Here is a 13,505-nt window from a genome sequence, read left to right as displayed (position 1 = left end):
ATTTTTATTGCCCGCATGCAATACTTTACACTTTTCTCTATTAAATTTCATTTGCCATGTGTCTGCCCAATTCTGAATGCTTTCTAGATCATGTTGAATGACCTTTGCTGCTTCAACAGTGTTTGCCACTCCTCCTATTTTTGTGTCGTCTGCAAATTTAACGAATTTGCTTACTATACCAGAATCTAAATCATTAATGTAGATTAGGAATAGCAGAGGACCTAATACTGATCCCTGTGGTACACCACTGGTTACCTCACTCCATTTTGAGGTTTCTTCTCTAATCAGTACTTTCTGTTTTCTACCTGTTAACCACTCCCTAATCCATGTGCATGCATTTCCTTGAATCCCTACTGCGTTCAGTTTGAGAATTAATCTTTTATGCGGGACTTTGTCAAAAGCTTTCTGGAAATCTAAATAGACCATGTCGTATGCTTTGCAGTTATCCATTTTCAATGTTGCATCCTCAATAAAGTCAAGTAGGTTAGTTAGACATGATCTCCCTTTCCTAAAACCATGCTGGCTGTCTCCCAGCATATTGTTACCATATAGGTAATTTTTCATTTAGGATCTTATTATAGTTTCCATAAGTTTACATATAATAGAAGTCAGGCTTACTGGTCTGTAGTTACCTGGTTCGGTTTTGTCTCCCTTTTTGTGGATCGGTATTATGTTTGCTATTTTCCAGTCTGTCGGTACAACCCCTGTGTCAAGAGACTGTTGCATGATCTTGGTTAGCGGTTTGTAAATAACTTATTTCGTTTCTTTGAGTACTATTGGGAGGATCTCATCTGGCCCAGGGGATTTGTTTATTTTAAGAGCTCCTAGTCCCTTTAACACTTCTGCCTCTGTTATGCTAAAGTTATTTAAAATTGGATAGGAACAGGTCGACATGTGGGGCATGTTGTCCGTGTCCTCCTTTTTAAAAACCTGTGAAAAGTAATCATTTAATATATTTGCTATTTTTTTTTCTTCATCTATGATTTTGCCATTTGTGTCTCTTAGACATTTAACCTCCTCTTTGAATGTTCTCTTGCTGTTATAATATTGGTAAAACATTTTGGAATTGGTTTTAGCCCCCTTAGCAATATTGATTTCTATCTCTTGGCCTTTCTAACTTCTTTTTTGACTTGTGTTTGCAGTTCCAAGTACTCTTTCTGTGTACTTTGTTTTTGGTCCCTTTTAAACGCTCTGTAAAGTGCCTTTTTTCGCTGAATTTTTTTTTTTAATTGATCTATTAAACCATTTTGGCCATTTTGTTTTAGATTTAGATTTGTCTACTTTTGGGATGTAATTGTTTTGTGCCTCTAGTACTACATTTTTAAAAAACAGCCATCCTTTTTTCTGTGGATGTTTTCTCTACTTCTGTTAGTCTCTGTTTCATACCTTCGTAGTTTGCTTTTCTAAAATTGTAAAGCTTAGATTTCAAAATATCACTCCTGGTCACAAAAGCAAAGTTTGTGGGGAATAATAGCCATTTTCTATACTTTTGAGGCATAAGCAATTAGGAAATAACACTTACTACCCAGGAACAAAAATTGTGTTACATAGTGTAATCAAGCATGTGCAGAAGACAGAAAAAAAACCTCCCACATTTTAGAATGCGCTACTCAAAGGGTTAACAAACTTCATAGGTCAAAGGTCAGAGGCAAGGTCATTTTTGGATAGAGTGCATATGGGTTCCAATCTGTGTTCCATAGTAACCATTACCATATCTGCACTCTGTAAGGGGTTATAGGCTAGTTTTACATTTGACCTTAAGGAGAAGTGAAAGGTCAAGATCAAGGTCATTTTTTAATCAAGCACACATTAATTCCTACAGGCCTCTAATACTCTGAAGATTCATGAGTCTACAACATTCTACCTTGGATAAATACTGTAATATATGCAAATTGATCATAGCTGAAAGTTGATTGGCTTGCGACTGCATTTTTTTTTTTTTTTTAATGTAGCGACTTACCTTGACAACCTTGCCAAGGCTATGTATGCAAATTGTAACAATTGTAAACCGGCCGGCACTCATGGTCATTTGTTGCCCCTTTAAACACAGACCCAGGACACAGGAATGGAGTTTTCAAAGCGCGGATGCGCTATTTTTAATTCACAAAAACAAAATAAACACCTAGTTCTATACGAGCACTAACTAGACACACAGGAACCTAAACTAAATTGCAGGACGGCTAAGCTTTTTACCTGATACACAAACTAACAAAACAACACACAAAGGTTTTACACAATACCACTACGCTTGGGCACGCTCTCAAGCGGGCTCTTCACACACAGCAGCCCTGTGCAGACTGGCTGCTTTCTTTTTATACCTGGCAGCTGGCCTCAATTTACAATAGCAAGGCCAACTGCCAGAACAATTAACAAATGAAATTAAACAATTAACAATAAAACAATTAACAATAAAACAATTAAACAAATGTACCTACGCTCATGTTTTCTGCAGGGAGGATTTATGCCCCCCTCCCTGATGTGTTATATATATATATAAACTAAACCATTACCATACTAAACATTACCTATAAGAACCTATTCAAATCAACAAGCACATAAATAAACCATTTGAAATTGCTTGTTGCTACTGTAACTCAATCAAGACTGGTAAAAGCTGCGATAGACACTTGCTAAGAAACTATTTACTACTGGAGGTTTTATGCCGTGGTTACATATTAACATTGATTTTTTTAGTTTTATTTAAAACACTGACTACTACAGTATGTGGAGTAGTGGTTAGGGTTCTGTACTCCTGACCGGAGGGTCGTGGGTTCAATCCCAGGTGGGGGACACTGCTGCTTTACCCTTGAGCAATGTACTTTACCTAGATTGCTCCAGTAAAAACCCAACTGATTAAATGGGTAATTGTATGTAAAAAAATAATGTGATGTGATTGTAACAATTGTAAGTTGCCCTGAATAAGGGTGTCTGCTAAGAAATTAATAATAATAATAATAATAATAATATAAAAAGCATACAATGTACTAAATAAACAGTGTGAGAACACAGCAGCACTACAAATACAGAGTACGATTACTTTCCACAACTTTGATTTAAGTAAAATAACATATTGCATAAGGAACATGGATTGGTAGTTAAAAGCGAAAAGGAACACAGCACTGTTATATCTTTTTTTTTCATATATATATATATATATATATATATATATATATATGTATTGACATGTATGAATTAAAGGAATGTTTTTCAGAATCATAACATTACAGCAGGCAGTGCAGCTCTACCATGCTCATACATAAGCCTAAGTTTAACAACATAAAGGCTGCACCTCCAGCACCCCTCCCTACATCCTTATGCCCAAAAAACGAGGCAATAAAAACGGTTGCGCCAGACCAAATCAACCTGCATTTGGCAGGTGCTAATTTCAAACCCTGCTATAGGGATGGCTGTTGAGGCCTCAAGCACACCAAAGCCAAGTGAATGCAATCGGCTTCAACAGCATTCCCTATTTGCATTTGGTACGCCATCATTGTGTTCCCAGTGGCTTGTTCCTTGCCAATACCAACGTGCACCATTCTATGTAGGTTAGATACTTAGTTTGTGGATATACCCAAACTAAGTAACTTTATGCCAGTTCTATATATTTATATGCATGGGGATTATATAGTAAAGGAGTCAGGCTGAGAATGGCTGTTAAAACCCTTGTCTTTTGTGTTTTGTTTTGTTTTTTTTAGTCTAGTTGAGCGGTTTGGGTTTATACTGAGTACCCAAGTGCTGAGTGCTGCCAGTGGTGCTCCATCAGGAATTCAGTTCCATATCCTGGACATTTACATGGAGGAGTTGGCTACAGTTGGAGCAGAGGAGGTATAAAATCTATATTGGTAGACATGACAATAATTTGGTGTAAATAAGGGGAAGGGTAAGAAGCCATATGTTTTAAAGGTAAGCTGTTTTTTGTGTTGAATTTTCTTGTAAATGTGTTTTTTTTTATTTCAGCTCACAGCAGAACAGAATTTGAAGTTCATTGATCCATTTTGTAAGATCGCTGCTAAGACAAAAGAGTAAGTAATTATTGTAATTTTGTTTGTTATCCTTTGGCCCTGTCCACACTACATAACCGAACTCGAGAACCGCATTCGAAACCGTTCTAATTAATCCAGCTCAAAGCGTCCACACTGAAGTACGGTTTCATGTTTAGTCAGGCTTAATGCGTACACACACTATTAGGAGGCAGTGTGGTCCAGTGGTTAAAGTCCAGGGCTTGTAACCAGAAAGTCACCAGTTCAAATACCATCCCTGCCACTGACTGACTCACTTGTGTGACCCTGAGCAAGTCACTTAACCTCCTTGTGCTCCATCCTGTGGATGAGATGTTAAATCAATGTCCTATTGTAAGTGACTCTGCATATAATGCACAGTTCACAGCCTACCTCTGTAATGCACTTTGTTATGGTGGTTCACTATGAAAGGTGCTATATAAAAATTATTATTATTATTATTATTATTGTTATTATTATTATTAAAGTAGTTCGGTTACAGTTCCTAGCAGCGCAATGATCCCACCATGCACTGTAATGCAAAATAATGTGTTATGCTTCATATTAATAGAAGTGCATATTGCTAAAAAGAAATAAAACAAGTATTTTGGAAAAAAGTAGGGCTTGAACTTTTTGGGTTATATTTTTATAATTAAACTCAGAAAAAAGAGAATTAAAATTAAAATAAAATTGTTAATTAAAACAATCTTTGTTTTTACCTTCATATCTTGCCTGAGCCTAATTCTGGTGCCCTTAAATGTATTTCAAACAGAGCTGACAAATTACGTGAATTGTGCATCCCTGATCCTACTTTTAACTTGCATTTCATTTTTACATTTGCCTGTAATTTAACGTTGTGCATTTTGTTATTTTCCCAACAAGTTCAATAGAGAGATGTCCTGACAGATTTATTTATTTTTAAACATAAAAATGAATGCAGAGTGTACACTGATATCAGCGTAAAGGAATATCCGCTAGAAAGTTTCCTGAGGGCATCAGATGATTCTAGGGCATTTGCCAAACACTCCCACCTTTCACTTCCAGAGCTTGGCAACTCTACGAAATCAACCCACCCTGACCCTAACTCAACCCCAACCCTAACCTTAAGCATCCACAGCCCTAAAACCTAACCCTAAACTAATACCTAACCCTAAACCTAACCATTAAAAGTCAACTGATGCCCTCAGGACACTTTCTAGTAGATATTCCTTGTGCTGCACACTGACAGCAAGTACTTCAGGCGCCTGCTCCGAGTATTTTGCCAAACATACCTGTGGCAGGCTGGCTGCAGTGGTGACGTCAGACCCGGAAGAAGACACAAACAAACAGCAGCTGTGGGAAAAACCGAGATGCAAACGTGCTCGGTTTCTTTATTAAATAATAATTCAAATAAGAGTTGAACAAAACACATGCAAAACAAATGGGCACAAGGGCCAAACAAAACAGTAAACAAACGGGACGAAACGGACAAACAAGTACCGTGCTGGTTCTCCAGCACGAAGTAGCAATTGTTGTTTAGTACATGCTCCTTTCTCTCTCACCCGTTCTCCACTCTCGAACACACCCAACCCCAAGTGGGTGAAAACATGCTGCTTTTATGCAGTTGTACCGAGACTCGATTGCAATCTCGGTACAACTGCACATGAATAAAGTGCAATCCCGTGACACACAGTATACACATTTTATCTGCACGTGAAGTGATGTGCAATCCTCATGCCTAAATACAAATCTACATTTGAAATCACTCGTGTTACACAGACCCATTTATATCCCGTGTACCAATGACTATACACCAACATTTAACACACTACATGCAACATATAAACAAACAATACGCACAAGGCAGGGTCACACTGCCACAATACCACAAAGCATTTTGGGATATTGGATATATCCACACTTCTGAGAAACTGCACTACCTGATGCGATCTAATTAGAACCAGACTTGAATACCCACTGAGGTGGTCTCGAATACGGTTCTCGAGTACGGTATTAAACGCTGCGTAGTGTGGACGCTAACTGTATTTAGCACTTTTAAGCCGGTTTAAATGCAACTAATATGGTTTAAAGGCATAGTGTGGACAGGGCCTTTTAAGATTTGGAAATTCAGTTCCTTATAACAACTGGCAGGATGTATTAATAGTCTGTGGACCCAAGTGAAGTTCAAGAGCTAATTAAAATGTTCAGGGCTGGCACTTGTGGTATGTAGTTGTCAGGATAGTCACAATTGGCCAATTGCAACGAATGTGAGAGGTTAGTCCATAGTTCTGTACCAAATTGTGTAAATGCTGATAATCTCCAGTACTATTATTAATTGCAATGAAAAAACACAAGAAACAACCCTGAATATCAGCCGCTCCACCAATATTAGTACAAACCTTAGGATTTATTTATTTATTCTTTCATTTATACTACAAAGAATATCTGTAGTTAGTGTTTCCTTATTTTAAGGGTCTTCATTCAAAATGGGGACCATATGATCTGATCCCATCCATCTGTTATTATTATTATTATTATTATTATTATTATTATTATTTTTTATTATTTATTTCTTAGCAGACGCCCTTATCCAGGGTGACTTACAATTGTTACAAGATATCACATTATTTTTACATACAATTACCCATTTATACAGTTGGGTTTTTACTGGAGCAATCTAGGTAAAGTACCTTGCTCAAGGGTACAACAGCAGTGTCCCTGACCGGGGATTGAACCCACGATCCTCCGGTCAAGAGTCCAGAGCCCTAACCACTACTCCACACTGCTGCTGTCCATCCACCCTTCTGTCTGCATGTCTGTCACATGTCTGAACAGGGTAACTTATTTACATTTTCATCATCAGATTTTTATCATAGCCTCCAATTGACCTTTCATTTGCATTTGGGTATAAACTGCTGATTTTATACAAATATTTAACCAATACATTCTCTTTTACATTTTTAGCACTTGCATTGAAACTTCAGCTTTGTTTCAACTGTAATATAGTTACTTACAACTGCTCAAGAAAAAAAATTAAACTCCTCAAACTGCATGGTGATTTAGCTGCATTTACCATACTCAATGCCAGGGCCACTCATGAAAATAAGATATCTTGAAAACCTTTTTGGGTCTTGTTACAAAAATAAAACCTTACTGGGTCTTTATTCATCGCTCCAAATAAGCTGTGTAATGGGTGTTTTACGCATGGAAAAAATATATATTACGTATGATATTTAAATTTAATGTGAAACAAATACAATTTTGCTGCATAGCTCAACGTCTCAGTGGTCAGTTGTGAACATATTGCATGCATTTGCTAGAGAAGGGATCACAGATACACCTGACTAAAGTCCAAGATTTCGATTTAAAAAAAATAATATATATTAAAACATATGGTTGAATCCACTCACTTGCAATGCGTATTTGTGACTGGTGCAGTAGGCATTTATTTAACACAATATATTATAACGGTAATATTTCCACTAAACAAATGTTTAATGAAAACGTAAACTATTTTTGATAATGTCCCATTTTCACTTTTGATACACTTTTGATAGTCTGTTAGACCCGAACACGTTATTTAAAGATGAGAAGGATCATTCTGCGTCAACGCTGTTGACTGGTACTGCTAAGCATCCCAGGGCAACTACCGCAAGAGCTGGAAATCGGGGTTTAATGCTTCTACAGAACTGTAAAATGATCCTCCGTTCTTGATTTGCTTCACAGTAAGCCCGGTATTCTCTCTCTTAATGAGATATTTTCGAATACTGTGATCTCACAAATGTTAAGGCGTTTAGCTTGATTTGGCTCAAGTTTACAGCAAGCACTGAGCTAAAGGTCAACCATTATGGGTGGCACTGTAAGTCACAATCCCTTTCTATTTACACAAGACTTGTGCACTGTTTTCCTAGTAGAATTTAAATAAATGGCAAAATGTACTGGTTCCGTGACCACTGTGACAATTGTGTCCTTTGTTTGATTTACAATACCATATTAAAATTAAGGGATCCTTCTAGGTGCCAACGCTTTTTCATTGTACAAACAAATTCAGATTTGTTTGTTGGTTTTGTTCGATTTGGAATTTAATGCAAATGTTGGTTTGTTTGGGAAATTCATAACCGTTGCGTTCCTAGCTCATAGTTCACTTTATCACCAGTGGGTGAGTGTGTTTGTTGCTCTTTGGGAATTCTTTCTGATAACAATATGTTTGCATACTTTTGTACACCCTGCACCTGTAGACATTTTCAAATCAATCCAACAACTGGCCAAGAACTTTCATAGAAATATGTCCATACAAGAAAGCATTAAAAAGCTTGCACACATAATTGCAAATGAAATTAAACAGACATTGTATTTTGAATGTGATATATAAAAAGTGACAACAGTAGAAGACCTCCATTTAACTCTGCTCTGTTTGCTTTTCCTGTATTCTAGTCGCCTGCTGATGCAGGCAATAGCACATAGTATATTTGATGATATTGTGGACCAGTCTCCATTTGCCATTGAAGACTTGATGAAAGAGGTGCAGCAACAGGGAGGAAATGTGTCTGATGACTCAGAAAATAAATATCTCTCCAAGTCGAAAAAATCTACAGGACGGCAACTAAATGGTGAGCACAATCTCTTTGACAGGAAATCCTGGTAGGGCTCTGACTGACTGAAGAAATGGCTTTGTTTGGTGGTCTTATTTGAAAACCAGTTACCATGAATTGGCAGAATGTTGCTTCAAATGAAGACTTTAATCTGGTTGTATTCTATATGTGCCAGGTAAAGAAGCTGAAAAAAACGAGCAGAATTTTGAAGATGACTCTGAAGGTACCGTTGAAATGCCTGAAGACGATGGTGAGGATATTGGGCCTGTTCTTCAGGTAAGCGTTTTATTTTATATATATATATCTCTAGCTCTGTCTCTATATCTATATCTATCTATATATATATATATATATATATATATATATATATATATATATATATAATCTGAGCATCATCAGCATAGAAATGGTATGAGAAACCATAGGATGCGATGAGGGGGCCCAGGGAGTGGGTCTAGAGAGAGAACAGGAGAGGACCCAAGACTGACCCTTGGGGGACTCCTGTTGAGAGAGGGTGAGGTGTGGAGGTTGCTCCACGCCAGGTTACCTGGTAAGTGTGGTTGGAGAGGTAGGAGGAGAACCAGGCCAGAACCTTATCTACACACCATACTCCACACTGTTAAGGGGAAAAAAGTTTTTATTGAGAAAAAAATTATATATTAAATACAAAACTGAAAGATCATAATTGGATAAGTCTCCACCCCCCTGAGTTAATACTTGGTGGAAGCACCTTTGGCAGCAATTACAGCTGTGAGTCTGTTGGGATAGGTCTCTACCAACTTTGCACACCTAGATTTTTAGTCGTAAAAAAAAGTTTAAATTTAGTCGTTGCCAATTATTTTTTATTATTTTCTCCCAATTTGGAATGGCCAATTATTTTATTATGCTCAGCTCACCGCTACCACCCCTGCGCTGACTCGGGAGGGCGAAGACGAACACACGCTGTCCTCCGAAGCGTGTGCCGTCAGCCGACTGCTTTTTTTCACACTGAGGACTCACCATGCAGCCACCCAAGAGCTACAGCATCGGAGACAACGCAGATCTCGGGCAGCTTACAAGCAAGCCCGCAGGCGCCCGGCCAGACTACAGGGGTCGCTGGTGCGCGGTGAGCCGAGGAAACCCTGGCCGACCTAACCCTCCCTCCCCCCGAGTGGGAGCTCCCGTCCTCGGTCGGCAAAGGAATAGCCTGGACTCGAACTTGCGATGTCCAGACTATAGAGCGCATCCTGCACTCTACGCGAGTGCTTTTACTGGATGCGCCACTCGGGAGCCCACACCTAGATTTGGCAATATTTGACCACTCTTCTTTACAAAACTGTTCAAGCTCTGTCAAGTTTCTTGGGGAGCGCTGATGGACAGTTGTGGAAAGATTACTAAACCAATCTGTGTGCCTCAAGACACTCACGCGATGACAAGTTAAGTAGGGGTCTAGTTAAATCGCTGAGAATTTATTTATTTTTCCCGGGTAGGTTATGGAATATAATTATGATTTTGCAGACCTGTTTAAACATTAAATAAACCTATGTAGATAATATTTTAGAGCACTACAAAAGCCTAAAATAGTGGTACTTGCTTCATTACTAAAACAGAGTGCTGTCATTTGTTAAAGACAAGCATGCAACATCCCCCAGCAGTTGCTGCCGACATTCTCGGTCTCTGTGGTGTGAAGACTTCCCCATTTGAGAATTCACATTCTGCATTTACTGAAGTTGTTTGCCAAGTAATACAGATGTGGAAATCAATTAGAAACAGTCCCATAACTCGGTTACCATCAAGAGCATCTGGCATTCTTTAATAAAGGCCACATATGCAGCATGTAAGTTGCCATGTTGTTTGTACCATCCAGGAATTTATTTTATTAGTACTGAGTTAAAAGAAAGAAAACTTGCCTATTCAGGTCTAAAATTCTAGCTGCGTTTTAAAAAGTAAGCCGCAAGTTGTTTGAAGCGAGGTGGCTGTGCTAGAGTAGATCATACCTGTAGTAGTACCGATTTAACTTACAACCAACAGCAATACTTTGTCTGCGCTGACGTTCAAGTTTGTTTTCAGAAAGCTGTTATTTGTTTTTACATTCTGTTTAGCAGCCTCTGTATTAGCCTTTCGTTTAATGTGTGATTCTGAAGCTAAATAGCGATCGATTTGTATTTTCTTCAGTCACATTACAAGATGTGCAAAACAATTTTCGTATATCTGCATGTAAAGTTTCTTTGGGGAATTTCTTGACACGATCCTCAGCCGAAATATACTTTTGCGTTTTTTGCTTTTGTCGTCCATTTTTGGTATTTTACCTCCAATGCTGAAAACTAGATTTTAGCAAACTAAACGAAAATAACAATGCAACACTAATTTTGTCCCACGTCCTAGTAGTACTGTACAGTACAGGTCACAGAAAAGCCAGTACAGATGCACTGATAGGCTGATTTTAAAACATCACTGTCACCTGAACAGTAGACGAGAACAAATGCTTGTATTTTTTTTTAAATGTTGTTTTTTTGTTTTGTTTTTTTTGTTTTTTATTTTTTTTGCTTAAGTGCAATGCACACAGGGCGGCGAAGGAATATAAAAAAGCCTATCTACAGAATTAAGATACGTAGTAGTTTATGATCGCTTGCAGTGTGCAATAGTTTCTTTTTTTTTCTCTCTGAACTAGTCTGGTACGCATTGGCCCCTAGAGGTGAATTTCGTGAAACTAGGTAGGCCCCTAGTTATCTGGTTACAAAACAGTACTGTATCCGTTGTGAATGAATCACTATCGGTGCCAAGGTGGTGTTCTTTTTAGCGAAGTTCCTGTTACTTTAGCCGGAGCATTTACAATGGGTGTTCCCTTAGGCAAAGTGTTCTCTTAGGAAGTGTTCCTATATGCGGAGACATTTTTCCTAGACCATGTAAGGCCTTATAAGTAATTGGAAGAACTTTAACCCTTTGCAGTCCATTTATTAAGTGCGCGTCAGGTCCAATTTATTTTCACACGTGCAGTTAATTTTAGACGCGCTGTTTTAAGTTTTTTTTTCACAGTCAAACGGGTTTAAAAGGCCCTGCATATCAACAAAGCACTCACGAGGCATCTCCAGCCCCGCCCCACCCTTTCGTTCGTTATAGCTTTCACATATGCTAAGAAATAAATAATAATAATAAGTCGTACATACCGACCAATCATCTCCTGATCACTCGTTTTATCACCAAACTCCTCAATAATGCAATCCAAGTCATTATTTTATTACTATAACATCTCAAAAAAGCTCTGCAAATGTCCGTGCGCTGATGCAGTATCAGCCAGCTTGTTTCCTTATGACCGCCCATATGGGATGCCAGGGGCAGGTATGACTATTAATGAGATTTTTTTTTAAAAAAAAAGGCGTATCTGCTTGTCTCGGCTCCTGTCGCTCCCACTCGGCCATTGAATGGTTTTCTCGGCTTTTTCCGGAGAAAAAACGACTAGAAACCCGTTTTTTGCGTTTTTTTGATGATGTCGGGTCCAACAATGGACCGGATAGGAATAATTGCAATGTCGGACCAGGTCTGACAATGGACCGCAAAGGGTTAAATTAGTAAGATTAATTGTGATTCTTTTTTTTTTGTCGCTTGACAGCCCCTAATATAATATACACCGTCGAAGCCGCTTAAGCGAGACACTCCGGTGGAGTGAACAACCATCCTGCTTATGCAGGCGTCTCGCTAAAGTGCAGTTAAACAACACGAGAAGTCATATTAGTCAATTAGTACACCGGCTAAAGCACACAGAAACACGCATGAACAAGTATTTCAAGCCAAAAAAAAATAATTTATTGCTAATTGTGTTACTTCAGTGCTGTAATTTTGTTTACTGAAAAATATTATGTGTCTGCAATACATAATTCACATAATGTTTTCTGCAGTGTAAGTACTGATTAGACCTGGGAGGATCTCCGTTAACCAGTTCTGTGCTGAATCAGCAACCTGCTTTTTGCCATGCTCGCGTCTAAACACTATCTGGTGTCTTTGCTTCCAGCGAGGAAGACATCCATCGTTTGGTTCAAACTCTGTGTGCCTCATCTGTACAGCGAGATCCCGAGCTTTTGATTTACGCATTTGCGCAACTTAGTTGCTTGCAACCGAGTCGCTTACGTGTGGACGTCCCTGCAACCAGTTGCTTGAAGTAGAGCCGTGCTCTACTTTCCAAGCAGCCAGCTGAGCGACTTCTGTAGACACAGGCGATCACGTGGCAATTCACAAACTCTGATTGGTTCTTATAATGCTGACTGCACGGCTTGCATATTAAGAAGCTCTAATTTTAAAAATGTCGGCGGTAAAAAAAAAAAAAAATTTAACGGTTTCCTCCAGCTTTTACATGGCTTTGTTTTTTTTCTTTAGGGAATATGGCATTTAAAATAACAGTTGAAAAAACAATAACAGCCAACTCTTCGTCGTTAATTACTGGACACATTACGACCTGTGTCACCTCGGTTGTAAAAAAATAAATAAAATAAATACAATTCTAAACTTGTAGATACGGGAGAAAAAAAAAAACTGTCAACTCGGTTTCAAAACCAAAAAAACTATTTCACCTTGTAGATGGAATAAAAATGTTAAAAAAAAAAACAACTCAGTTATCATAAAAAAAAAAATGAATCTTGTAGACGCGGGAACCTTGTGGCACAAGTAATTGCTCAGATGTGGACACAGCAATTGCTGCGATTTCGGGAGCAATTGGGTTGCTCAACTGATCGCTCAGGTGTGGACCCGGCTTTAGGTACATGTTAAAAAGTGGTGCAACCCAATTGTGCTTGCTCGCGCATGCCTAAACAACTTCTGCAGGGAAGTGGCAATTTAAATCTGTTACATTGTGCTGTTTTTGTGTTTTAGATCATTTTTAATTGAATTGATCATATTTTCCAGTCTTGTACATAGTTTTTAATGTAATTTATCATATTTTTCCACCATTATGAAAATAGTATAC

General features: G+C 38.3%; 1 protein-coding gene across 2 annotated transcripts in view; it reads left to right on the top strand.

The window, feature by feature from the left end:
- LOC117406093 (ribosomal RNA processing protein 1 homolog A-like) overlaps positions 1-13,505 on the top strand; it is a 78,482-nt gene that overhangs the window by 17,289 nt on the left and 47,688 nt on the right. For both annotated transcript variants that reach the window (XM_034009865.3, XM_034009864.3), the window contains exons 6-9: positions 3,696-3,825; positions 3,958-4,022; positions 8,412-8,587; positions 8,745-8,845. In XM_034009865.3, coding sequence (XP_033865756.3) covers positions 3,696-3,825; positions 3,958-4,022; positions 8,412-8,587; positions 8,745-8,845 — 472 coding nt within the window. The remainder of the gene's footprint in view (positions 1-3,695; positions 3,826-3,957; positions 4,023-8,411; positions 8,588-8,744; positions 8,846-13,505) is intronic.

The sequence above is a fragment of the Acipenser ruthenus genome, chromosome 9, assembly GCF_902713425.1.
Source record: "Acipenser ruthenus chromosome 9, fAciRut3.2 maternal haplotype, whole genome shotgun sequence".
Classification (NCBI taxonomy): Eukaryota; Metazoa; Chordata; class Actinopteri; order Acipenseriformes; family Acipenseridae; genus Acipenser; species Acipenser ruthenus.
The sequence above is the reverse complement of the archived record's forward strand: the minus strand, read 5'-3'. Positions and strand labels throughout refer to the sequence as shown.